The sequence below is a fragment of the Halichoeres trimaculatus genome, unplaced genomic scaffold, assembly GCF_033239565.1.
Source record: "Halichoeres trimaculatus isolate MK-OKI-2021-1 unplaced genomic scaffold, fHalTri1.1 fHalTri1_scaffold_12, whole genome shotgun sequence".
Classification (NCBI taxonomy): Eukaryota; Metazoa; Chordata; class Actinopteri; order Labriformes; family Labridae; genus Halichoeres; species Halichoeres trimaculatus.
Window position 1 is genome coordinate 28,394,762 of NW_027437190.1, and position 25,191 is coordinate 28,419,952.

Consider the following 25,191-nt stretch of genomic DNA (forward strand, 5'->3'; position numbering starts at 1 on the left):
TCACTTTGCCTACGTCATCAGCCATACCTGTTTGGGGCAGCGCGAGCAGCAGCGGCAGAGCAGAGGGAGGAGGTCTGAAGGTTGGATCGTTTTGTCACCCTGCAGTGCACAGCAGGACAATCATTAACAGTTTATGACAGAAAACAATGACTACAATGAAGGAGAAGTCTTGTGATTCGGTTGAAACTCAATTCCAAATTAAAAAAGTCAATTAACCAATTAAAAAATCCCTAATCCAAGTCTTTGCCCTATCAGTAACAAAAGTTATCTTTAGAACTGAATTTTTTAAAAACATGCTGAGAGATTTATTTAGGCACCCTGTGATTCACATGTTTCGTTCACATCTCTGTCTCTTATATTTGATTAACATTTGCATACTGGTTCATGAGAAGTAGCCTATGGCTCTGTGAGTGTTTCCTTTTTACTACCAAACCCAGTTTTGCAGATTATTTTGCTGCTGAACCTTAAAAGCTGAATTATTTAAAGTGAATCCTGAAGTGTTTATTTTTTCAAAGACTTATATGAGAATGGATGGATTTGAATGGAATCAAAATTGTTTATTTTAAATGAGCAAAATAAAAGAATAAACCTAAAAAACTGACAACAGAAAGTCAAAACAATGAAAATTTTACATTTTTGCAAGCAAAAACAAAACAAAACTGAAATAAATTATTAACACACATATCATGATCAATGATAATTAATTCAGCTTTCTTTTTTATATACGGGTGTATGAAAACTCTCCACTCCCATTTTTACTGTCTTTTCAATTTAATACTAAATAGATACAAACCGATAAATACATTGGTTGTATAATTTAAGCTGAAATAGATGTATTTGTATATGACAATTTAAGCTTAATCCTGCTCAGAATTTTCCACAATTTGTCCCACTTAATTAATATGTCTTGATAACAACTTAATATGGTTCAGGCTTTCTATTAGTTATCACTAGCAGTTATAACATAAATGTCGAAATGACATACTTGACTAATGAACAGTTTATTTCTTTCTGTGTTTTTCATGATCTGCTGTGTGGAAAAAGAGCTTTTGAAAGACCTCAGATAATTACAGTGTTTGCCCTCTTTTCTGTCTAGATTAATCCTGTAACTTTCTGTTACCCCATAATCCATAACCGAGTCTCTTTCCATCAGTTCAATAAGGAAAATCAATGCCTTTCATTGATTGAACACTGCCACTGTACTGGTTTGTGATAACTATGTGTAAAGGGCGAAAGTGTGGACATGTTTAGCTTACAGCCAGTGTCATGAAACAAATTGTTTATGTGTTAATATGTGTTTAAGCTATAGATGGCCAGCAAGGTGAAAGTTGTATTTTAAGTTATTTTGTTTAAGAAAAAGAAGTGTAGAAAATGAATTCAAAGGCTTCACTTGACATTTTTTTATTTATAAAAAAAAGATTAAGAGATTTTACTGCAAAAGACTTTTATGAAGATACAAAATAACAACAGTTTAGGTGTTTACTCAGGATTCTTTTTCAAAATGACACATCAGAAACTCACCAGAAAGGCTTGTTCTGCTCTCTGGTGGTTCAAACTAAACATCATTTTCAGACCATAAGCTATACAGCCTGCAGTACGCCTAAAATTTCCACCAGAGGGCAGCAGTGAGGTTTTATTTTTTTAATTGTTCATGCGTTACAAGAACAAACGTGTCATTAATATGAAACCAGAAGGACGTGTCTGAATACAAATTTACAACATAATGGTAGTTAAAAAAAGGGAAAGTATAAAAGCATTAAGCTTAAAGCTATTCCAAACAACATACAATGTGAACACAAAAAAGATAATTAAACAAATACTCATTAATTTTTAATCAATATTTCAAATCTTATTGTAAAAAAAAGAAATAAAGTTAGTTTTAAAGAAAAAAGTAATGAAATATTATATCTTGACATTATAAATACACAAGCTGCACCTTTTCCTGCAAATTCTGTCTCATATTTTCATGCAGCACTTTGCACAGTTTTGCGCATTAACTGTTGCTTCTTTTGCTTCTGTTTCCTAAATAACTATCATATTTACATTTTTGCACAAGCAATAAGTTTTCCATAGTATCAGCTTGTGCTAGTCTGTCTTTGTAAGTCTTCATCACAAAGCCTATTTTAGTCAGATGACCCCTTTTTTTCAACATCTCTTACACTCTGACGCTGTGATGTTTTCATGTTAGCCACTTCTCCATGCAGCCACTGAACACTGTGAAGTTTGAGTGCCAGTTAACGTGTTTTACTCCAGAGTAAACACACGCCGTCACGTTCCCATGAGCATCCAGCGTCTTCAGCCCGAACGTGTCATTCTTGTAAAACTGGAGAAGGGACAGAAACATGTTATCCAACACAAGAGTTAATTACAAAACAATGAAGAGAAGTCTGCCATGCCCAGACTGGTTTTAGAAGTGACAGGGCGTATGGTGTGAAAAACAGCAGTGAGTGTTTGCAACTCACCATCTGGTTCCTCATTTCTATGATGTTTTCATTGCTGTCAAAGAATCCAAAGTGGCTGAGCGGGAAAGAGGAAACGGTTAATCCAGGTGAAGAGAACATGAAACCTGTTGGTCTTGTGGCATGAAACATTTCACTAAATGAGTCTTTTTCAGAAGTGTCTTCTTTTTTGTACAAATACAGTTTTTTATGAGGATTTTATTTAAACTTGATCTACGGCACTTTAAAAAATCATTATGATTTGGTCAGCATATATTTTCAAGAAAGAAACTTCTGACTGTCAAGCTGCCAAAACTGAAAGAAAATGAAGAGTGGTAGAAGCGTTCTGTTAAAGGATGAGTACGTAGAATTCAGTGTTACAAGTGGCCCTCATAAAACTCATGATTTCGATCCCATCATATTAAATTTCTTAGATTTCCTAAACTCTGCGATAACAAACACACTTAAACATCCACCCACTGCACATTGAAAGTATTAGGAACAGCAGTTTTTTTCATTCTAAGTGTGAAACTTAAATGGGAGTAAAACCTGGACTGCCATGGTGTGATGACGCCATCATCCGGTCCCCCGATCAGAACAAGCTTCTTGATGCGCAGGAAGTTTTTCCTCCATGCTGAAGATAAGAAAAAAAAAATCACTTCTTTACTTTTCAGCTGTACACCATTCATCAAACTTTATGACATGTGAATGAAAATTCCCTGTTACCTGCCATTTCTTTGTTTGGTCTGTCTCCATTAATCATGGCCAGGAAGCTGTTATACTGCAGGTAGCGAGATCTGTGATGTGGGTCTGTGGAGAGAAGGTATCCAGACATTATACGGCAAACTAAACACACTTTGCCTGTTGTTGTATCCCTGTATGTAGTGATGCTGATGGCTCTAAGTGTACTGTTGAATCAGTGATGACTGAATGGCTGTTGGACCAGACTAACCAACACTGATGTTCATTTGCCGAAACAGCCTAACATCGTCAGGTTATGAATGTGAAGTCATTGACAACCCCCTCCCACGTTCTCACCATTCCAGTAGTCGCAAATAGACACTTTCTGTCCGAATCTGTTGTAGCACAAACGAAACACTGACTTCTTCATGCATTCTGGGAAAACCCATTTCAGGTAATCTGTGTCTGTGGAGAAAGACAGAGAGAAGAAAAAAAAGGTAAGACGCTGCACTGAGTGTGTTCAAATAAAGAAACATCCATCCTAACATGTAGAGACAGACAACCCTTCTCACACAGCAATGTAGAGTGACCAACGATTTGGGACTGTGAGAGGAAGTTGGAGGAAACAGGAGGAAGAGCATGCAAAATCTACCCAGAAGGGCACCTGTGAGGCAGCATGCAGCCCCATCTAAGGGACATTAGTCTGAAACTGTTGGACTATTTTCTCACAAAGTGGTGAACCACTTCTCATCGTTGCTTCTCAGCTTGCTCTTTTTATACCCAGACATGTTGAAACTTGTTGCTGTGAGCACTTATGCAACAACAACAAAGATCAGTTTCAACATTTGATGTGTTGTCCGTGCAATGTTTACATTAAATATAGGCTTCAATGGTTAGCGAACTGTTTGACACAGCATTCTGGCTTGTACAGGGTGGGCCAGAAAGATTTACCCATCATTTTTCCGCACTATCCAAAAATGCTTGCAGACAAACATAACAAACATTGAACACAGTTTCTATACTTTATTCTCTGTCACCAAAAAGATTTACATCTTAATATGGCCACCCTTTGCCTTTATCATAGCCTGGAGACAACCTGGCATCAAGTTTGACCATGTGAGATACTCCTGAGACCTTCCTCTCCAGGAAAGACCAGATCGCAAAGTCCACTAGATTGATGTCTGGTTTTGACTGACGCCACGGAGGCCAGGAAAGTGCTTCTTGCACCAGGCCTGTGTGACATTGGATGTGTGAGCTGGTGCACTATCTTGTGTGAAGACATACTGGTTTCCAAACACATGGGTACACCAAGGCAACACTTTTTCTTCAAGCGTTTGAAGGTACACCTGGATGTTCACTGTCACACCCTCCTGAATGAAGACCAAAGGAGACTTTGAGCCATCAGATGCAACAGCAGCCCACACCAAGACTCCAGTTGGCTTCTGGCAAATCAGGACTTTGTCTGCGACACTCTGGATCTCCTGCAGCATCAATTCCCCCCTGTCAAGCTGTTTTTTCTTAGAAGCCACTGAAATCAGTTGTCTGTGCTTTCAGTCCCAGATCCTGTTTGACGATTCTTCTTAGTAAAGTTCTTGAGATGTTCACTTCCTTTGCTGTTGCCCTCATTCTCCTGCGAGGATTCCTTTGGATTCTCTTCCTCACCATCTCAACAACCCTTTTGGTCTGGTCTGAACGTTTTCTTCCAGGGATTGGCTTGCTGGTGGTATTGCCAGTCTCCTTGTATCGTTTCATTCGACATTCTTACGACAAACATTCATCTTTTTCATGATTTGCATTGTTGTCAGTCCAGCCTCCTTCAAGGACACAATCTGGTCGCGCTTACCCTTTGGTGCCAAACTCAACAATCATTTGGAGTAAACAAATGAACTCAGGTACATCAAAAGCTATGCCTTTTAAGAGGAACTATCCAAAATTTTAAGTTTATGTGACAAAAGCTAAGCAAACAAATTAGAGATAGACCTTTGGTAAATCTTTCTGGCCCACCTTGTATGAAATTGGAGTTGTATTGAGATCAACAATGTCAGTTAATTAAAGAAATGATTTAAGCCCACAGAGTCTGAAGATGAAATTGTTCCCTGGAGAGTGAGACAGTTTAAGACATGCTAGAAATTGTAAACAAAGCTTCCTGACCTCCGTACTGTCCGGCTTGTGGGGCTGACAATGAAATGAAGGTGTGCACGTTGTGATGTGGAGTCATGGAGAGAACTGCCCGACAAATTAGACCACCTTATAGGAAAAGAAAAAACAGACAAAAGAGGGGTTAGAGTGTAATACTCATCAATTAATACATGCCTCTGTTTCCTTCCCTCTCTATGGTGCGGTTTCTCTCTAAAGTCTTTATTTGTGTTTTTAATAGTCAACATGCATCGTTCAGTGTGTCTCCCTACATTCACTGTGACTGTGAAACTGACCTTCATGAAGCAGATACTCTGTCTGCCTTCCCTCTTTGTGATCTCTTGATGTCCTTGTTCTCAACATGTTTCAATTATTCCCCTTAAAATTTGGTCTAACATTATCTGACAGGGAGAAGTTATCTCTGTCTCCGATAGACTGACTGACGCTTCCCTTCTTGTCACCACATTTTTATCTAAGTCTGACAGAGGCTGTAAACTTTGTCACATCAAACTGAAACTGAAGGACTTAATAGTCCCATAATAATGCATCCAGTTCTTGAGGTGTCAGTGAATGTGGGGTTTCTTTCCTGCACCCTATGATTGTAGATTAAGAAATAGCCCCAATCTCACATCAAGCTATGCACACAAGTAGGCGCCCAGCTCTGGAAAACAAGCAGGTAGATGTGATAGGAGGGTGAGAAACAATTAAAGAGACTCCACTTTCAAACTCCTGTACGTGTTTTAAAAAGCCTGTTTGGAAAATTAAAAATCACAGTTTTAAAGTGTGAGGTAGGCGTGTGAGAAAGGACCTTGTGAGTAGCACAGAAGATGAACCCCATCAGGAGCTTCGTTCATGATGGACTCGATGGCTTTCTTAAAAGCGTGGACCTGCCTCCACAGCGGCTTCAGACTGGCCAGGTTGTCGTACAAACTGATCAACTTCACCTCAGTGCCGGGATGTACCTCGCAAAACAAAGAGAAAGTGAGTAAAGCAGGAACCACACACAGCAATCACTGATTGAATCATGATCACCCTGATGACTTCACTTAACACTATCAGACAACTCAGTCAGGCATGAGATGATTTACAAAAGTTATGTGAAAGTACAACTGACACTGAGGAATAAAAAGTGATCGAGGAACTGAAAATGTCACCTTGAAACTAATTATTTTCACTTCTCTTCTCCTCTCGCTGCCTTCAGGAGACTTTTTAATATCTAACCTATTATCAGTGTTGTTATTTACAAATGCTACTTGGTGTTTGAATGAGATATTTGACGACCACGCACAATGAGCGTGACAGGAAGTGAGTACAAAATACATCAAATAAGAGTGCAAAAAACAGATTTATGTAGAGTTGAATCAATTGGTATTACTAAAATATATTTCAAGCATAAATGGAAAAAAAGTTGAAATATAACTTTAAAGGAAGACACACTTATTTTATTCTAGTGTTTTCATCATCTTGATCATTTTATTTAACTTGCCAATCCAAATTATCAAAATAATAGTTCATTCAACTTTTAAATCCAATTATACAAATAACAATTAGACCCTTTTAAGTATGCTAAAACATGCCATACATAAGTCTTCTACCTCTTGTGATGAAATGATTGTGACATGTGGTTTAGTCTTCATAGATTAAGTGTATATCTTCTTGATACTGTATCTCCATTAAACATATCAGAGAGAATTAAACCATAATTCACTTTTGCAAATAGAATTATTTCATGAGAAGAGGCAGAAAATATTTGATTCCAATTTTATGGGCATTAGTGTGATCACTATGGAAACTAGTAATTTCATGTTGCCTGTATTATTCCAGTCAGTCTGTTACTTTATATAACATTATGTATAACATTCTTCTTTTTTTTTCTCAAGAAATACTTTTAAAAGTTGAATTTTCACTCGACACATCACCAGTTTTGTTGACTCCCAACTCTTCTCTACAGATTACAATCATCTTTGTAAATACTTTGACAGACAGAAAATTCAATTTGACAACGTACACATCAGCTCTTTTGAGATGTCCTACCTTTGTAATGTATTGAGACAGTGTTTTGAGCTCCTTCGGTCCATCAAATAGCCCATGCACGATGATGACAGGCTTGTACCCGTCGATGTGAACCCTTGTGAGCAGCAGCAGCAGCAGCAGAGACAGCGGTGATCCCGCTCGGATAGTCACCGGACTCCTCATCTCTCTTCCCGGTCGCTTGCAGCAGGTGAGACCTCCAGAGGAGCTGGATGGAGAATCGATAGACGAAGGAGACTGAGATATGAGAACAGGACTGATGAATGGTTATTGATTTCCTTCCACTCGTGGTTTAACTTCGGCTGACTTTGAAAGTGCGCGCGCGCTTCCTGATTAGCCCCAATGAAGAAGAGTCAATCACATCCCTTTTATAAAATCCACTCAGTTCAGGTACCATCCCTCCAGAAGCTCATCCATCTGTTACAAAACCCATCTTAAAAGTCGAAGTTAAAAAATGTTCTGATTCATGTGAAATCCAAAATGAGCAGAAAACAGTGTAAAAGTCTGCTTTGCTGGTCAAGTAATTTAGTTACAATAATGTAGTCACTTTGATGTGCATAACACAACCTGAATATATTTTTTTGACAATTTTTATAGGCGATTTATTTTCTTGTGCCCCTTTTTAAAGGAGGTGAAACTGGCAAATTCACAATTATAATATTATTTAAAAAATAAATAATGAAGCACGTATAATTGTTACGTCCTACAGTGGTTTTTGTGTTCACCGCACGGGGGCGGTAAGTTCTGCAGTCTCCAGTGAAGCTGTGCTCTTCTTCGGCTGTTTCGTCATGACGTGTTCCGCTTTCGACTTCAGCGTGCGTCAAGCTAACTGGAAGTTAGCAAAACATGCCCTCAGCATTTAATAAAAAGTAGTTATTACCGGAAAGAAACCACTCGAAATGTTTGATATTTCAGTGGATAAATGATTGCTTCATTAGATATCACTTTCTGGTGGTTTTTCGTGATAAATCAAGCTTATTATTACATGGTGTTAGCCGAGTGAGCTAACGTACAACCACAACAACATCGTTGTTTGAGCGTTTTAAAGAGCGGTAAGTTTATATATATATAATTTTTATTGAAAGAAAAAGGATCTTTCCTTAAAAAACATACCAATATTTAAAAAGAATAGCTGAAAACAATTTAGAAATTTTAAATAGGTTTTTAAATATGTCGGTTTTATGAAGTTAATATTCTGTTTTAATATCAGCTGTACACTTCAGATTTGCCTGCCAGCAATATCAGGCATCACGTATGTTTTTCCTATCATTGTCTTTGGTCTATAGCTGTCAGATCTGGACAACTGTTGTTAGACAGCACTGATTGTTATTATTATAAGCATTCATTAAATGTCAAACAGTAGGAATGGGATCTCAGTACATGGCAAGTTATTTCTGACAAACTGTTCACCTTTTGACCCTTGCTTCTTTTTATTTGGGCTGAGGTGAAAATGCAAAAAAAGTTGAAGTTGCAATAAAAACACCTCTGTTTTTTTGGTGGTGCCCATCAGTTTATGTAACTACAGGACTCACAGCACCACATGGATGTTCATGTTTTTGTGTTTTCCTCAGCAGGCACCATGGCGAATCTGGAGCAGTGGGTGAGTGACCGTCTCCATGACATCCTCGGGTTGAGTGACAGATATGTTTCTCAGTTCATGATCGGCACTGCGCGTAAAGCATCGAGTCATCAGGACTTTGTGAGTCGTCTTGAGCAGACGGGAACAATTGACATCGACCAAAGTGTGATTTCCTTTGCTCAAGAGCTCTATGACAAGGTAAATTTAAATATTACTCCAGATTTAAATCAGACAATCAAAGTGCATACTTTTCATCTAACAACTTTTTGCTACTGTATGTTTTAGATTCCTCGCAAGGAGGTAGTTGAAAAAGCATCCCGGGCAATGGAGCGGGAAGCTATAGAAATGGACAGAAAGAATCGAACGTACACGTTACTGGAGGACAGTGACAGTGATGGAGAAGCTGTGAAAGAGAAGCAGAAAGGCAAAAAGAAAAGCAAAGACAAAGACAGAGGAAACAAGAGAAAACACATCAGACAGAAAAAAGAGAGTGAGTCTTCAAGTGAGGATGAGGCACCGAAAAGGTAATCATGGATTGTTATGTTCTAATACTGTAGTGTGGATGATTGTTCCTTCTTCAACTGCATGGATCTACATTTGTTGCCTGTAGTTTGATGTATTTTATTTCTAATATTGGGGAATTTCTGGCCACAGAGAGAACAGGAATATCAAGAAGGACGATGAAGAAGAGGAGGAGTGGGAGAAGGAAGAGAGGGAGCGGCAGCAGGACATCGAAGAGAGGGATGCGTTTGCTGAAAGAGTGAAGCTTAAAGACAAAGAGAGGACACGCAACATCGCAGAGAGGACTGACAAAAAGGTGTGATTTTAAAGTCTTCATGTTCATTTCCTTTAAAACAGTTTGTTGTGCCAATCAACACCTTTAATTCCCATTTGTCTTCTTTCAGGCTTATGAAGAAGCTCAAAAGAGGCTGAAGATGGCTGAAGAAGGTCAAAATAACATGGTAAATTGTAACCTGGTGTTTTCAGGTGCAAAGAAAGCTGTGACAGAGTAAAAACGGTTCTTCCTTCTCTCCCCAGTTGCCGGAGCTGAGAAAGCGCTCTCGTTGGGAATACCTGAAGAAGAGAGAGGCAGAGAAGCTGGAGGACCTGGACGCTGAGATCAGAGATGACGAGTATCTGTTCTCTACAGACGAGCTGACTGAGCGGGAGAAAAAAGAGTTAGAATACAAACGCACCCTCCGTGACTTGGCCAAAGATTACAAAAAGGCTGGAGCAAAAGAGCAGGAGGAGAGGAAGAACAGATACTACATGCCAGAGGAGAAGAGGAGCAAGGTATGAAGCATGGATGTCACATGTGGCAAGTATTCACAAAGTGTGCGTTGATTTAACTGTTCAACTCTGTCTTCGTCTGCTGACCAGGAGGTGCCACAGAGAGACCTGGAGCTAGAGGAGACTCCCATGGAGCTGGGAGGAGAGCAGGGCCGCTGGGAGGAGGAGAGGCTGAAGACGGCTTCCCTCAGGTTTGGGGCTAAGAAGGAGCGAGAGCAGGGGATGAAGCAGGAGCAGGATAAGTACCAGCTGGTCCTGGAGGAGGACGAAATGATCGACTTTGTCAGCACTGCCATGACCATGAAGGGGACTCGGTCAGAAAAGGTTTGGTTTGTTAAATACTTCCTGCATCTTTATTTTTAGCTTATTTCTGTTTTACTTTACCTATAATAATAAACACTGTCAAAGTTTTCAATCAGCAATGTGCCTCTGTGTGCACGGTAGAAATATGATCCTGAGTCTACTTGACTTTGATATAAACTCTGAAGGAAGTAAATCATCTGACATTGAGACCTTTTATGCTTAAAACCATTACGGAAATGTAAATATCTTAATATTCTTTAAACTGGCTGACATCTCTTTTCTTTTCTGTGGCATCCAGGATCAGGAGGCTCCAGCTCTGTCACAGGCAGAGCTGAACAAACAGTCCATGCAGGAGGTTCGACGCAGCCTGCCAATCTACCCATACAGAGAGGACCTGCTGGCTGCCATCCATGAGCACCAGATCCTGGTCATTGAGGGGGAGACTGGGTCTGGGAAGACCACTCAGATCCCTCAGTACCTTCTTGAAGATGTAAGTGCAGAATGTCAATAAAAGCTTCATCAACTCTTGATTTTCTTTAAATCATGACATCTTAAGGGATCTTAAGGGTGCAATTTAGAGAAAAAAACAACCAGTTAGAAGAGACACTCTCACACCTGCTGTTTGCTGTTAATTACACTTAAAATTTGTGCAAACAAAAGCACCATATTCCAAAGAATAAAAAAAACACTGGAAAAAATAATTTCCTGTTTATCCTTCAGGGGTACACTAAAGGAGGCATGAAGATCGGATGCACCCAGCCTCGAAGAGTGGCAGCCATGTCGGTGGCAGCCAGAGTGGCTCAGGAAATGAGCGTCAAGCTTGGAAACGAGGTGTGTGCGTCTTTATATCCCTTTTTGAATTTGTTTTATAAGTAATACAGTTTGATTTAAAATGTGAAGTTAGATATTTGAATTCTTTATCAAACTTCTACTCTTGTTTTCAATCTTTGACATTTTTCCTGATTTTATTAAAAAAGTAATAAAAGCATTGTTGACTGTCTCTTGAGGCAAGAAAAGGTTTAATAAAAAATACATTTCATAGCTAGTTTTTTAATTTCACTGCATCATGGTTTCATCCAGGTGGGGTACAGCATTCGTTTTGAGGACTGCACATCAGAGAGAACAGTGCTCAAGTACATGACGGACGGCATGCTGCTGAGAGAGTTTCTCACTGAGCCTGATCTGGCCAGCTACAGGTAATACAAAGATGTGCCCCACTGTAACTTTAGTCTGCTCAGAAACAGCCATTTCACCGTGAATCCCCTGCTCTTACATCACTCCATGTTTTCATTTCAGCATCAGGTTTTGCAGACTTTTCTTGTAAACTCACAAGCTTCATCACATTTTGCAAATTTAAACCTCAGTCTTTTTTTCATTAGCTCCTGTATTTGTTGAACCAACACAAATTTCTACAATCTGACTACCTGACATCTCATCTCTCTTTCACTTCCCCCAGTGTGATCATCATAGATGAGGCCCACGAGCGCACACTCCACACAGACATCCTCTTCGGTCTGATTAAAGACATCGCCAGGTTCAGACAGGACCTGAAGGTGCTGGTAGCCAGCGCCACACTGGACACCGAGCGCTTCTCCTGCTTCTTTGATGATGCACCAGTCTTCAGGATCCCTGGCAGGAGGTTCCCTGTAGATATCTTCTACACTAAAGTAAGAACACAAGTACAACTTACAGATTTTACGAGAAAAACACCAATAAATACACACTAAAAGAAATGTAGAGATTTTTAACTTCTACAGAAATTTCCCCATCTTCGTCTGTTTCTTCATCAGTGAATTATATTTCTGAATTATAAAAAGAAAGGAAAGTTTGGTGGAGAACTGAAGAGAAAAATGCACACATTTTTATTTGACAGACTCCACAGCTTCACTAAGACACCTCTATCCGATCAAAGAGAGAAACACGAGTTTACAATCAAAGCAACCGCGTTAAGAGTTTTCATTTCAGTACCGCTCTTTTTTTATTTTTACTGGGTTTGGTAAAGTGGTATACTCTGGACGTCTGTGATGATTTGTTTATTTGCCAATTTGGGTGAACTGTGCAGCCTTTGGGCCAACTCTCCAAGTCACTTACAGTTGCAAGTGGTACTCGAGTTACGGACGAGATTTGATCCTACGACGTGTTGTAACCTGATATTCCGCTAAGTCGGATTTTTACCCTTAATACCCCCTAAATAACTATCCAAATGCATGTATTATACTTCATATTAATGGGAAAACAAATCCTGCTTTCCTGAGAAAATTTCAGAGTACACAGACAATCTACATTGTGACGCCACCTGAGACAAAGTGGACAATGCTGATGACCACGTAGCAAAGTGTAGCTGTGTATTCATATTAGAGCCTGACCGATTAATTGGGCTGATTATGCCTGTCACCGATTAATCAACATTGGCCAAATTGTAGCCGATTAAAAAATTTTTGCTCTGCAGAGATTCTGTCGCTCCTGCTCCTGTGTGTCCATGTATTGGGCTGCACACTGTTCGAGTGCCCGCCCCCTCAGTCCACCATTATCTAATGTAAGACTATGGAACGGCGTTTTAATGACGTGTTAGTTGCTTTTTTAAGAGATAAACGGTACTGTTATTTCACACGTCCACCATTATCTAATGTAAGACTCTCATACGGCGTTTTAATGTCGTGTTAGTTGCTTATTGTGTGTTTACAGTTGGACTTTTTTTCTACTTACTGTGTTTAAAGTTTGACTTCTTTATTTATCATTGTGTTTACAGCTTGTTCTTATTTATCATTGGTTTATTCTACAGTTCTTATGTTGCTAATTTAATAGTGTTCTGTCTCTGTCTTGAACCATATGGGTATTATAATAATTTGTGTTCATATAAAGTATATAGCCTGTGTATATCAATGAATTTATTGTACATATCAGCTGATATATCGGATATCTGCTTTTTTTTTGCCCCCAGTGTCAGTATTGGCATCGGCCCCAAAAATCCCATATCGGTTGGGCTCTAATTCACATGCATCAAAAACTAGTACGTGTCGTAGGGGCTTACAAACAGAGCGGTGTAACTTCGAAACCTTCTCTATTTTCTTACGTGCATATATTTATTGGCGTTGTAAAGTTGAAACGACGTAATTTGAGAACCACATAAGTCGAGGACCTCCAGTACTCCTATTTCCAAAACTCAGCGTTTATTGGTTGAAGCAGATGTATGGTGTATAATGTAAGGAAAACTTTCGAACTAAACGTCCAATGGTTTTTGGGTTCCCTAATTCTTCTTTTAATGTATCTGTCTGGTTTTTGTTAAGGCTCCTGAGGCGGACTACCTGGAGGCCTGCGTGGTGTCAGTGCTACAGATCCACGTCACTCAGGCTCCTGGAGACGTTCTGGTGTTCCTCACTGGACAGGTAGAGTTCAGATCAAGTAGTGAATTGGTTAAGAGGTTAAATGTTTTGGATGCAGTTTGAAATAGAAGCCCAGGGGACTCTTCGTCTGGTTTTGGGTGCAAGACTGTGTGAGTTATAAGAATAGTAGATCTTGAGACAAAACTGTGTAAATTAAGATAAGTTTTGTATAATTAAATTTATTGATAAAACCTCTTATAACTTTTTTCCTGGTGCTTTAAAGGTCCATTTTTTAACAGTCTCAAGTTTTTTACCTTTTGCTTTCTTCCTTTGTGTTTCAGGAGGAGATCGAAGCTTGCTGTGAGATGCTCCAGGAGAGATGCAGGCGGCTCGGCTCTAAGATAGCAGAGCTGCTGGTGCTTCCCATCTACGCCAACCTGCCATCAGACATGCAGGCCAAGATCTTCAACCCGACTCCTCCTGGAGCCCGGAAGGTGAGACGGTATCTTATATCTGCCAGAATACACAGAAAACTTGTTTTTAGATATTTGAATCTGTGGATGTGCGTTGTTTTGTTACTCCCACAGCTGTGTAAAAGGCAGCAGCCTTCTCTAATTTACCCAGTGTGCTTTTAAGAGTGCTATTTACCACCAACAGAGGCAGCTGTGGCAAAATAAAGGTGGTTAGACAGGGTTTCGTTGTTTTTTTTAACACTGTTTGGTCTGGTTTGTTTTTGAAGTATTTATCAGCTCTTAGTTCCTGTTACATAACAGAGGGATTAAGCTTCAGTCTCTTTTGTTTGAGTAGTGCTTCTCTCTTCATCTGTATCTCTGTGTTCTATCTCCTCAGGTGGTTGTTGCTACAAACATTGCAGAAACCTCGCTGACCATAGACGGCATCATCTACGTCATCGACCCGGGCTTCTGCAAACAGAAGAGTTACAATGCTCGCACCGGCATGGAGTCACTCATCGTCACGCCCTGCTCACGGGTGACTGCTCTCCCTTGTTTAACATCAGTGTTGAAGTAAAGGGATGTTAAATTTTACCCAGGGGTGTAGTGAACGCTCATGTTTTCAAACGGCAGCGTTATGTCTCATAAGTAAAACCTTTTCTCTGAGGATAAACCTTACAGATGTGTACAGTGAGGCAGCTGTTCTTCTTTATATCTACTCGTATGTTTGTGTCTCCCTCTCAGGCTTCAGCCAACCAGAGGGCTGGCCGTGCAGGCAGAGTGGCTGCTGGGAAATGCTTCAGGCTGTACACAGCCTGGGCCTTCAAGCATGAGATGGAGGAAACGACTGTGCCTGAGATCCAAAGGACCAACCTGGGAAATGTAGTCCTGCTGCTAAAGAGTCTAGGTGAGGAAAGAAGGAATTGAAGTGGGGTAAAGTGAGCATTGAAGTGTAAACTGTTTTTGCAGTAAACTAAGATGTTGTCTCTATAGGAATTAATGACCTCATCCACTTTGACTTCATGGACCCGCCTCCACATGAGACTCTGGTCTTAGCGTTGGAGCAGCTCTACGCTTTAGGAGCACTCAATCACCTCGGAGAACTCACAAAGGTACAAATATAAGACCTGTACACCAAAAGTGACTCAGATATAAATGTTCAAAGTCACTCAGTGATATTTTGATGGTTATGCCTGTTACTCTACTCTACTTTCTCAGTGTTATTTAAGGCCATGTCCACACGTAACTGGATAATTGGGAAGCCGTATATATGGATTATTAGTCTACGTCATCATAAAGAGCTCCATTCATTCAGATGAATTAGTGTTTTTAAACACTAAATTCAACCTGTTATCAGCATAAAAATGTACGGTTGTTCTGTGGTCAGTTTTTAAAAACTATACTATACAACAGAGGCAACTTCTGTCAAGTTTTGACCGTCACAGAGCAACTGGTGTTTTGGAGTTAATAGTGACCATGCTAACTGGTGACTCTCAGCCAACAGCATCCATGGACAGTATCAGTGATTTATGGCCGCGAGTCACCAGTTAACAGGGTCACACTTTACACTGAAACACCAGCAACGTCTGCGGGTAAATAATTAACTCTGGACGTAGTTGTCTGGTTCTTTTATTATGAACCTGGTATCAGATTCAGCAGTTTGTGTGCATTTTTTGGTTTGGGAGGGTTTCTGATTTATTGACACATGTTTACGTCCTGGTCTGTTACAGTCTGGTGTGTCCACGGATAATGCAGTCATGAGCATCGAGTCACAGTTGTGTGTGTTTAACTTGCTCTCTGGGTACACGCCGGATTTCTCAGCTAAAAATATCTGTCCACTTCCTGATCTCTTCTGTCCACTCACTGCTATTTCACAAACCTAGGAGCCATTAACCATCCTTAGACGTGCTGTTATTAAGTTTAAAATTGTGGTTAGCTCCTCCACGTCAGTTGACAAACCATTATACTCCGCATTGCTTCTGCACCGAAGTTGCGCGCGCATCCAGCGTTGTTATTAAACAAATATCCCTCTATATATTTCAATATGTTAACGCCTGTCATCCACATGAAACTGCAGCTTTAGGTCATTAAAAACAATGGTTTTTTTTGAAAACTCTGATTTCATGGTTTCGTGTAGATGCAGGTAAATTGTGTTTTCAATTCTCAAACCCTACAGCTGAATTACGGGGGCTCTTTCTGATTGACTGGCACAGGTTTCACGTCTAGAAAACACTGCCAAATATGGGTTTGGAATGCTTCGAGCCACACTTATCAGCTGATTTTCCTCCTGTGTGTGGATGAAAGCCCAGATTTTTCAAAACAAATGGGGGGTATTAGTTTCTGAAAATGCCTGGCTACATGTGTACAAGGCCTCAATCACCTTTCTCCTTTCACCTTCTCCATTCTGATGCTCAGTTTGAGCTTCAGCAGCTCGTCTTCAACATGTCTACATTCCTGAGTGCATTAAGCTGCTGCCTTGTGATTGGCTGATTAGATAAATGCGTTAATTAGCAGTTAAAAAGGTGTTGCTGATGCAGTGGCTGTTGTTTTATAATGCATCTGTTAATATAATATCAAAGGAAAGAGTTGTACAAACTTCTTTGGCTGTTTTTAAGTTGATTCAAAGGTTAAATCAAGTTGGAATGTATTGGTTAATTGAGTGATTACCAATCAAAGGGTAAAAGTTTGATACAGGCCACTCTGGGTACGTCATTCAGTAAATGAGGTCAGTAGCTCAGGATAAACTTTCCTTACGTAAAATTACATAGTAGAAATACATAACCTTCTTGTCAGACGTGTATTATCTATGTCCATCTGCACTGTGATTGTGTGCATTGTTAAAAAACACTGTACATACTTGATGCTTGTCATGCTGTGTCATAACCTCCGGATTCACTTCCTTGATCCAGAGTGCTGACAAATGGAGCAATGACTCTGTGTTTTTACAGCTCAGGCTTTGTTTCCTGTGCTAATATTGTTAATCAGTGGTCATCACGTGTGTGTGAGGATGTTTTTAAGGGCGCTTGGCTGTAGCACGGGTTATTAAGTTAGGTAGACAACATCGAGTTCTGTAAGGAGTCTAAATGAATCGACCCAAAATATGTTTTTTCACAGTTTTAACATTAACACCTAAAATCAGTAACATTCGCATTTTTTACAGCTTAATAGTTTATTTTCACTTTACTAAAGGCTTACTACTATTCCTCTGATTTTTGGACTTAGACTTGTGCAACATTAGCGGGAGTAAATTATGCTCATATGCGTAACCAAACTGTACACTCTGTGCTGATCCATGAACATACTGGAGCCAAAGCTATGCAGGTACAAACACTGCTGATTTTTATACAGGTTCCAGGGCACACAGCTTTAGAGTTGGGAACATAAACAGTTTAAAACAAATAAACTGGCTTCAATGAATGAGCCCAGTCCTGCATTAATCTGTTTTTCTTTTTCTGTGTCATGGTGCAGCTGGGTCGCAGGATGGCTGAGCTCCCCGTGGACCCCATGCTGAGCAAGATGATCCTGGCTTCTGAGCAGTAAGTCTAAAGTCTCATGTGAGAAACAGTCTCCATCAAGCAATTAAATGAAGGATTGACTTGGTAGAGCTTTATTTTCAGGTTATGGAAGTTCATATTGGACACAAAAGCAGAAGCAAAAAAATATTTAAAGTACAGAGCTATAAAGTTGAACATTTAATTTAAAAAAAAACTTAATTTTACCAGAAATAATGCCAAAAGATAAAAACTCTTACGAGGGAGTCCTGGCCAAAACAACAGCACAGTCAATGAAAAATAAGACTGAAGTCAGACAATCAATCACCAAATCACTTCCAACAGCAGTGAAGTGAGCCTTAACTCTTTTTTTTAATCATTAAAACTTATAAGTTGATCCAGCTTAAAGTGATCCTGCAGGTTCATCCATATGAAGTCAGTCAATTTGCCAAAACACAAATGCTAACGCAACAATGGAAGTTAAGTGGACAGTTATTCTAACAGACGCAGAAAAGTTTTGAAAGTAAGGAAATAGCAGTTTTCTTTTTTACCTTCAGCTATGATAAATTTAGCTTTGATGCTAATGTTATTGAATCATAAAGCTAAATATAAGATAACATATTTTCAAATAAAAAAATATAACTAATATGAAGGATATTACCAGGTGAGACCCCTAAGAAGCTTTATTTATCATAGATGAAGTTAAAAAAGATAATCGTTCATTTACTTTGCAACTTTTATGTGTCTTTTGGGATGACTAACCTCTTTTAACTTCTGTTGTGTTGTTGCTTTTTGCATTTGTGTTTTTGCTCATTTCTGCTGTTATCCCCCAAAAAACTTTGCTTTTTTGTTCAAAATATTTTTGTGATATGACGACAAGAAAATGATATTTTTTTTCTTTTCTGAAGAACCAACCCATGTTAAAAACAACAGTGTGATATTGTTTTCCATAATGCTTTTTGGATCTAGCCGGCACCTTTGAAAGATGTTTGTTGGATTTGTTTGATTTGTAATCTGGAAGAAACAGACATGCATATTTTTCCTGACTGCTCTTTGTATCGTTAAGTTTTTAATCTCTTGTGAAATGATCCAAAGGATGAAAGTTATTTGGGGATCAGTGAGTTGCTCATTTTTTAAATTTGTTTGAAAAGCCAGGGTGATGGAAATACAGAAAGATGGATAGTTAATAAACTCTGTTACTTTATTTATCTCTATCTGTTTTTGTCTCTGTCTTCAGGTACAAGTGTTCAGAGGAGGTTCTGACGATAGCTGCCATGCTGTCTGTAAACAACTCCATCTTCTACCGGCCCAAAGACAAGGTGGTGCATGCCGACAACGCCAGAATGAACTTTGTGGTTCCAGGTGGAGACCACATGGTGCTGCTCAACGTCTACACTCAGGTGCAAACACACAGCTGCTGTACTGTAATAAGAGGAGAGGATTTTTAAGACGCCAAATATCTAAAGATAAGATAAGATTAAAGATGTTTGTCTGCAGTGCTCCCTTGTACTACAACCTGCGATGGGATCATACCCACATGATAAAGAACTTATCAGTCCTGATTGGGAATGCACCGATCCAACTTTTCTGGTCCCGATACAGATACTGATACCCGGGCTTTGGGTATCAACCAATACAGATACTAATCCGATACAAGTGTTAGATAATAAGCTGCATGCCCTACCTCGGGATAAGACTGGTAATGTTTTGATCAACAGACCTGGAATGGGTACACGGGATATTTATTTAAACTAGAAGTGTTTAAATGTTTAATAGCAGTTTGGTGAAAACAAAGCTTTAGAACTTAAAGAAATGACAATTCAATTGTAAATTTTGTGCCCTGTAGACTAAATCATAGTTTAGCCTTAGTGTCAAGTTTGGACCGATCCTTTCCCACCGATACCTGATCCAGCTTTAAGGGTCTGTATTGGGGCCGATACCCAATGCCAGGATCGGATCGGTGAACCTCTAGCCCTGATATGTTAATTTACAGTAACCCTGTTGTTGTTGTTGACTGCTGTCATGCTGTCCTTCTCTCTCAGTGGGTGGAGAGCGGTTACTCCACTCAGTGGTGCTACGAGAACTTCATCCAGTTCCGCTCCATGAGACGAGCCCGGGACGTTCGGGACCAGCTGGAGGGTCTGATGGATCGTATCGAGGTGGAGGTGGTCAGCTCCAAGGATGACAGCTTACCAATACGCAAGGTCGGTGATACTAAGGGTGGCTAGATGTAGCAACAATGCACAGATGCAACAATCATTCAAAGTTCTATCAGGAGTTAAGAAGTGATCTTTAAATAATCTCACTTTTAGATATTTGCCTGTTTTTAATACGGGATTTTAATAGAGATATGCATGTAGACCATGCACAGGAGTTTTGTCTATTTAACTGCATCAAACTATTTTAGCAGGTGTCAATAAAATAACCTAAAACTCCTTGAAAATGATTAGCTCCTGTGTCAGGCTGAGGTTATGGGCCTTTAGGATGAAATAAACCTGACATTTCTGCCTCTCTGACCCATGATGCTTCATTTTTTTTTAAACTTTGACCTATGAGCCACATATAGGGACACTGCCGACACCATCTTTTGGTGAAATCACAACATTACACCCATTTTAGTGAAAAAATCTGACATATTTAAGTATAATAACACTACTAACAAGCAACTGATAGAGAATTCATAACACAAATAATCAAACTTCTTATTAGGTAAATGAAAAATTGCACACCAGGTCTCAACCGTAGACTTCACACAAGTCAAAATAATCACAGTTACAGTTCCTCGGGACACGTGAAGCTAGTTTTCATGTGGTGACTTTTATTATAGCAGGCTGTTAAAAAAGGGTAAAGTTCTGAAAAAATCTACCAATATGGGTTTGAACAGAGGCGGTGAGTATTGCCCTGTTCTATCAGGGTCGGTGTTTGCGTTGTGAACGCACCCCTTAGCTACTTTAGATAAGAAAGAGTGTTTGTGAAACTAGCCAGGTTACACCTTTTTTTCATCACTGGCTGCAGCTTAGCAGACAGAAATATTTAGGTTTTTAAACAAAGCGATCGTGATAATTATCTGTGTTGTTTTTACTTTATGTGAGGTCTGTAGTTTGATCCTCTGTGTGGCTCCTACACCATTGTGTGTGTATGTTGTGTTGTGTTAAAGCCAGGGGGCACTGACGTCCCTGTGCTGGATTTAAAACAGAGAGAGCTTGTCATCTGAAATGTGTCTTCAGTTTGAGACATGCTGACTAATGAAGGCTTGTTTTTATAACTGCATGTTGGCTCTATGACAGATGTGATCTATCAGCTGAATTTCAGCGTCTTCTGTCCTTTAAAGCATCACATTTTGTGAACACTCGTCTTAGCGCCTAACCTAGTTTACAGCAGGTGTGAACAGGAGGTGTGTATCTATGAAAACAATTTGAAAAAGTAGGGTGAGGTGGGGTTTGGGTGAGTAGCTTGTTGTAATAAGAAATGAACACTAACACATCAGAAACCATGAGAATTATCTGCTGTTTTCTGATGCAGTTTTTCAGTTTCCTTCAGCAAGTATCTGATTATTATCGGAGCCAGTTTGGGTGTTCTTCATTTCCAGCATGTCAAAAAAAATAAAACTAATGCAAACAAAATAAGAAGTAAGAGCAACATATTGTTTGTAAAGACACAATTTACAAACCAGTTGCTGTTTGAAAAGGGTGTAGAATAAAGTCAAAAGCTTTTTTAGTCCCACTCCTTCGCAGGCAGAGGCTTCAGAGTACCGACAAATATACAGACGACGCTGCAGAGCAACAAAGTAAAATGAAACAATGCAACAGATGCTTTTAAAGCAACATTTAATACATGTGTTACTTGAAGGTTTTCTACGTTATATCATTTGTGTCTTTGGAGGAAAATTAAAATTTTCAAAGCTGAAAACTTCTCATCTTTGTGCTTCACCTGTGAGTGTTAGAAGACAAGCATACTCGAAATACAAACCCTGGCCCATGACAATAAAATTGAACTTTTATGGTCTGATTTGTACTGTATCATTAATCTGTAACATTGTACAGGATAAAGACTCGGATTCATCATGATTAGAAAGCAAAGATAATTATCTTTCACTCCCTATCCTCTGACAAATTTAGAGAACTATCTGTTTGAATTACTTGTTTTTATTTAACGCAGCGCTTCTCAAACTTTTCAGGTCACGCGCTCCCTTTTACCTCCCAACTTAGCTGACGCTCCCCCAATGCTCAAAACATAAAAAAAGAAAAAGCGCAGTCATTAAAGCCACATATACGCAATAAAGTTAATGAAATAGGCTATACTGTCAACACAGAACAGAATGTGCAATAATGGGCCTAATAATCTCTCATATTAGAAACGGTGGGGAGAATAACAGCAGGTAACAATATAATAATGACCATAATAAGATTTGAAAGTCAAGTATGGTCACAGAGAGATAAATAACAGTTGTTTCTGTGTAACTAAAATTCAACGATGAAATGATTAAACTGTTAATCCTCATTAAAAATGTTTAAATTATTTATTTAGTTATTCATGTATTTATTTATTGATACAATATGAATGAATAATGGTGCTCAGCTGCCATTACGCTTACGTCACACACCCCCTAGTGGCAGCTCACGCACCACACTTTGGGAATTTAACGCATAAATGATTTTGTTTTTAAATACTCTCTCACAATTTTTTTTTCTGTAATCAGGGATTGGTGCCTTTCACAATTGAAAGAATATGGTACCGATGCCTGCTACCTGGCAATAGATATCAATTCTGAACGGTACCAATTTTTGGTACTCTTTTTTGTTTATGTGGTGAAAATCTCAATTTTTTCAATAAAATTTTTTTTTTTTTTCAATTTTACATATTTATTCCTCAATATATAACCTAATAATGCTGTGTTCATGTCCGGTATGGAAAATCGCCTACTCTTCCACTCTCTCATAGTCACAAGGATGCATTTAGGTACCTAAACATAGAGTCAGAAGCAAACATGGAGAGGCAGCATTCAGCTTCTATGCTCCAAATATCTGGAACAAACTGCCAGAAAATATCAGGTCTACTGAAACTCTGAGCTCCTTTAAATCCAGTTTAAAGACTTACCTTTTTACAGCTGCCTTTTATTAGAGCATTTTAACAATATATTTTAATATCTTTACTTTAAAAAAAAAAAGAAAAAGAAAAAACTCTTATCTTAAAACCTGTTTTAAAATCTATTTTAACTTTTTTTTCTTTCGTTTAATCTTATTTTGTTTAATTGTAACTTGTTAATTTTAATCTGCTTTTGAATTGAATTTTAATTGTTTTCTTTTAATTTGTTCTGTCTGTAAAGCACTTTGAATTGCCTTGCTGAAGTGTGCTATATAAATAAACTTGCCTTGCCATGCCTAAACATGGTACCTTTTGATTTTTCATGAATCTGTACCCGGGACTTTTGACAGAATTTGGTCGGTACCTATAAAAGTACCTAATTCGGTACCCATCCCTATATGTATTGCACTTCTTCCTCTGATGGTTTTCTCCCCCCTCTCAGGCGGTGACGGCAGGATATTTCTACCACACGGCGCGGCTGAGCAAAGGCGGTTACAAGACGGTGAAGCACCAGCAGACGGTGTACGTCCATCCAAACAGCTCTCTGTTCGAGGAGCAGCCTCGCTGGCTCATCTACCACGAGCTCGTCTTCACCACGAAGGAGTTCATGAGACAGGTCTGCTTGTTTGCACAATGACTATATGTACCTTCAGAGCTCTTGAAACCTCTCTCAAATATTTGCAGACTTAGTTTTCTTAGTTTGTTATTCAGAAGGAAATCTGAAGCACATACAGGTTTCACACTCTTCATATGTCTAAGAGGAAAGCTTCTGAAAAAAAGACTTTATGAGAGTTAGAGCTCAATAATAAGGAAGTGTGATAAATATTACCAGTCATCATTTAACTGTTTACCTTATGAGGCTGTAACAGACACTGATTTAATTTCCTTCTTCCCACACAGGTGATCGAGATCGATAGCGGCTGGTTACTGGAAGTGGCCCCCCACTACTACAAGAGCAAAGAGCTGGAGGACAGCAGCAGCAAGAAGATGCCCCGCAAGCAGGGGAAGACGAAAGAGGAGCTGGGGTGAAGAGAAGAACAAAAACCAGGTTCCCCTGCAACACATGGCTGAACAAACCGAACCCACCTCTCTCAGGGCCGAGTGAAAACAGAGAAATGACTGTGACAGGTCGGATACTGCATATAAAACACAGAGGAACCTTGTGGAAGGTGCAGCTGTTTGGTGTAAGGCTACGTGGTGTGAATCCTTGAGTGAGTCGAGGACACTATTAAATCTGGATCCAAATTTCTCTGGAAAGTATTCTGAACATGAACAAATGGATGCAGAGAAGTGGGTCACTAACTCACTCACAGGTTTAATGATTAACTCCCATGCCCACAATGGGGAAGCAATCACACACTTGAAGTTGAGTTTCCTGCATTTTTTCAGCACATTAATGAGCGTGAGACTTCCTGTTTGTTTCTCGCGTGCCGTTGAACGCCCATGGGACTCTTTGTTGACTTTTCTTGAATAAAGGAGCTCCGTCAAAAACCTTTTACAAATTTGTAAAAGAAATGCGCTGTTAAAGTTTGTAAACGGAGCCTCCGCCTGGCTGGTAATGACTAATTCAGAAAAGATGAGTTTCACTCACGTGCCAGACTCATTATCTTCACTTCTTTCATTTTTAGCAGAGCAATAAAGTTTTACAGTCACTTGTTTTGGTCTGTTGGTTTGCTGTTAGATGATGAGTCATTGTCGAGATATGCAGCCTTTTCCAGGATCAGGTTTGTTTTGATTTGATTGCACCAGGAAGTTTAGTAAAATAATTTAGACGCAGTATTTTAATGGCTTCCGACATCCCGCCACCAGGGTTATAAAGATTTTCCAATTTGAGCAGTCTGGACAAATACTTCAAAAAACCACTCTTTCTGTCGTTTAAGGGATATCAGTTTGCTCATTTTGAATTCTATCAGCACACATTTTCTACTGCACACCTCCTTCATAAGACAGGTAGCACCTTCAGGGGCCCTCATCCAGCCGCATGCTTTTGTTACATAAAGAGTGACACTTATCCAAAACACAGGCTCCTTCAGAAATTCAGAACGCCTCTCAGCTTTAGCTCTCACGTTGTCGTTTCAGTCTTAGTGTAATGTCAAATCCTCAGGTGAAAAAGGGAGGCACTGTGACTGTGTGGTGAGGAAAGGTTAAGATACGTAGCTGTTCTTGTTTGGGTGGTAAACTAACAAACCGTGCCAAGAGAGCAGTGGAGGTATGACAGGTATGAGGTGTCGATAAGTGCGGTGTTGACAGTCGACCTTACCCTTGTCTTTTAATGCAGCGACTGGAATTTCCCATCAGTCACTTTTATTTCTCCTGATTCACACATGAAGTGTTGCATTAAAGTAAAACTCTTTCACAGACATTGTGGCTGATATTTCACAT

General features: G+C 39.4%; 2 protein-coding genes across 3 annotated transcripts; one reads left to right on the forward strand and one right to left on the reverse strand.

Annotated features, from left to right (window-relative positions):
- Positions 1-1,938: 1,938 nt before the first annotated feature.
- Positions 1,939-7,612, reverse strand: LOC141800645 (lysosomal thioesterase PPT2-like). The gene is made up of 8 exons (XM_074683314.1): positions 7,290-7,612; positions 6,064-6,217; positions 5,271-5,366; positions 3,477-3,584; positions 3,165-3,248; positions 2,988-3,072; positions 2,463-2,517; positions 1,939-2,323 (listed from the first exon to the last, which is right to left on the reverse strand). The coding sequence occupies exons 1-8, from the start codon at positions 7,449-7,451 to the stop codon at positions 2,180-2,182; spliced, it is 888 nt and encodes a 295-aa protein (XP_074539415.1). The 5' UTR covers positions 7,452-7,612; the 3' UTR covers positions 1,939-2,179.
- A 456-nt stretch (positions 7,613-8,068) lies between these two features.
- dhx16 (DEAH (Asp-Glu-Ala-His) box polypeptide 16) lies at positions 8,069-24,477 on the forward strand. 2 transcript variants are annotated; one of them, XM_074683312.1, is made up of 21 exons: positions 8,069-8,338; positions 8,858-9,063; positions 9,151-9,389; positions 9,520-9,682; positions 9,771-9,827; positions 9,904-10,158; positions 10,246-10,479; positions 10,757-10,948; positions 11,179-11,289; positions 11,539-11,654; positions 11,915-12,125; positions 13,746-13,844; positions 14,123-14,275; positions 14,631-14,771; positions 14,978-15,140; positions 15,227-15,345; positions 17,702-17,769; positions 18,962-19,124; positions 19,767-19,928; positions 23,252-23,425; positions 23,710-24,477. In XM_074683312.1, exons 2-21 carry the CDS (start codon positions 8,866-8,868, stop codon positions 23,836-23,838), a joined length of 3,147 nt encoding a protein of 1,048 aa, XP_074539413.1. In that variant the 5' UTR covers positions 8,069-8,338; positions 8,858-8,865; the 3' UTR covers positions 23,839-24,477. The 2 variants fall into 2 exon arrangements, with proteins under 2 accessions (XP_074539413.1, XP_074539414.1); XM_074683313.1 differs by having other exon boundaries at positions 8,861-9,063.
- The last annotated feature ends 714 nt before the right edge of the window (positions 24,478-25,191 follow it).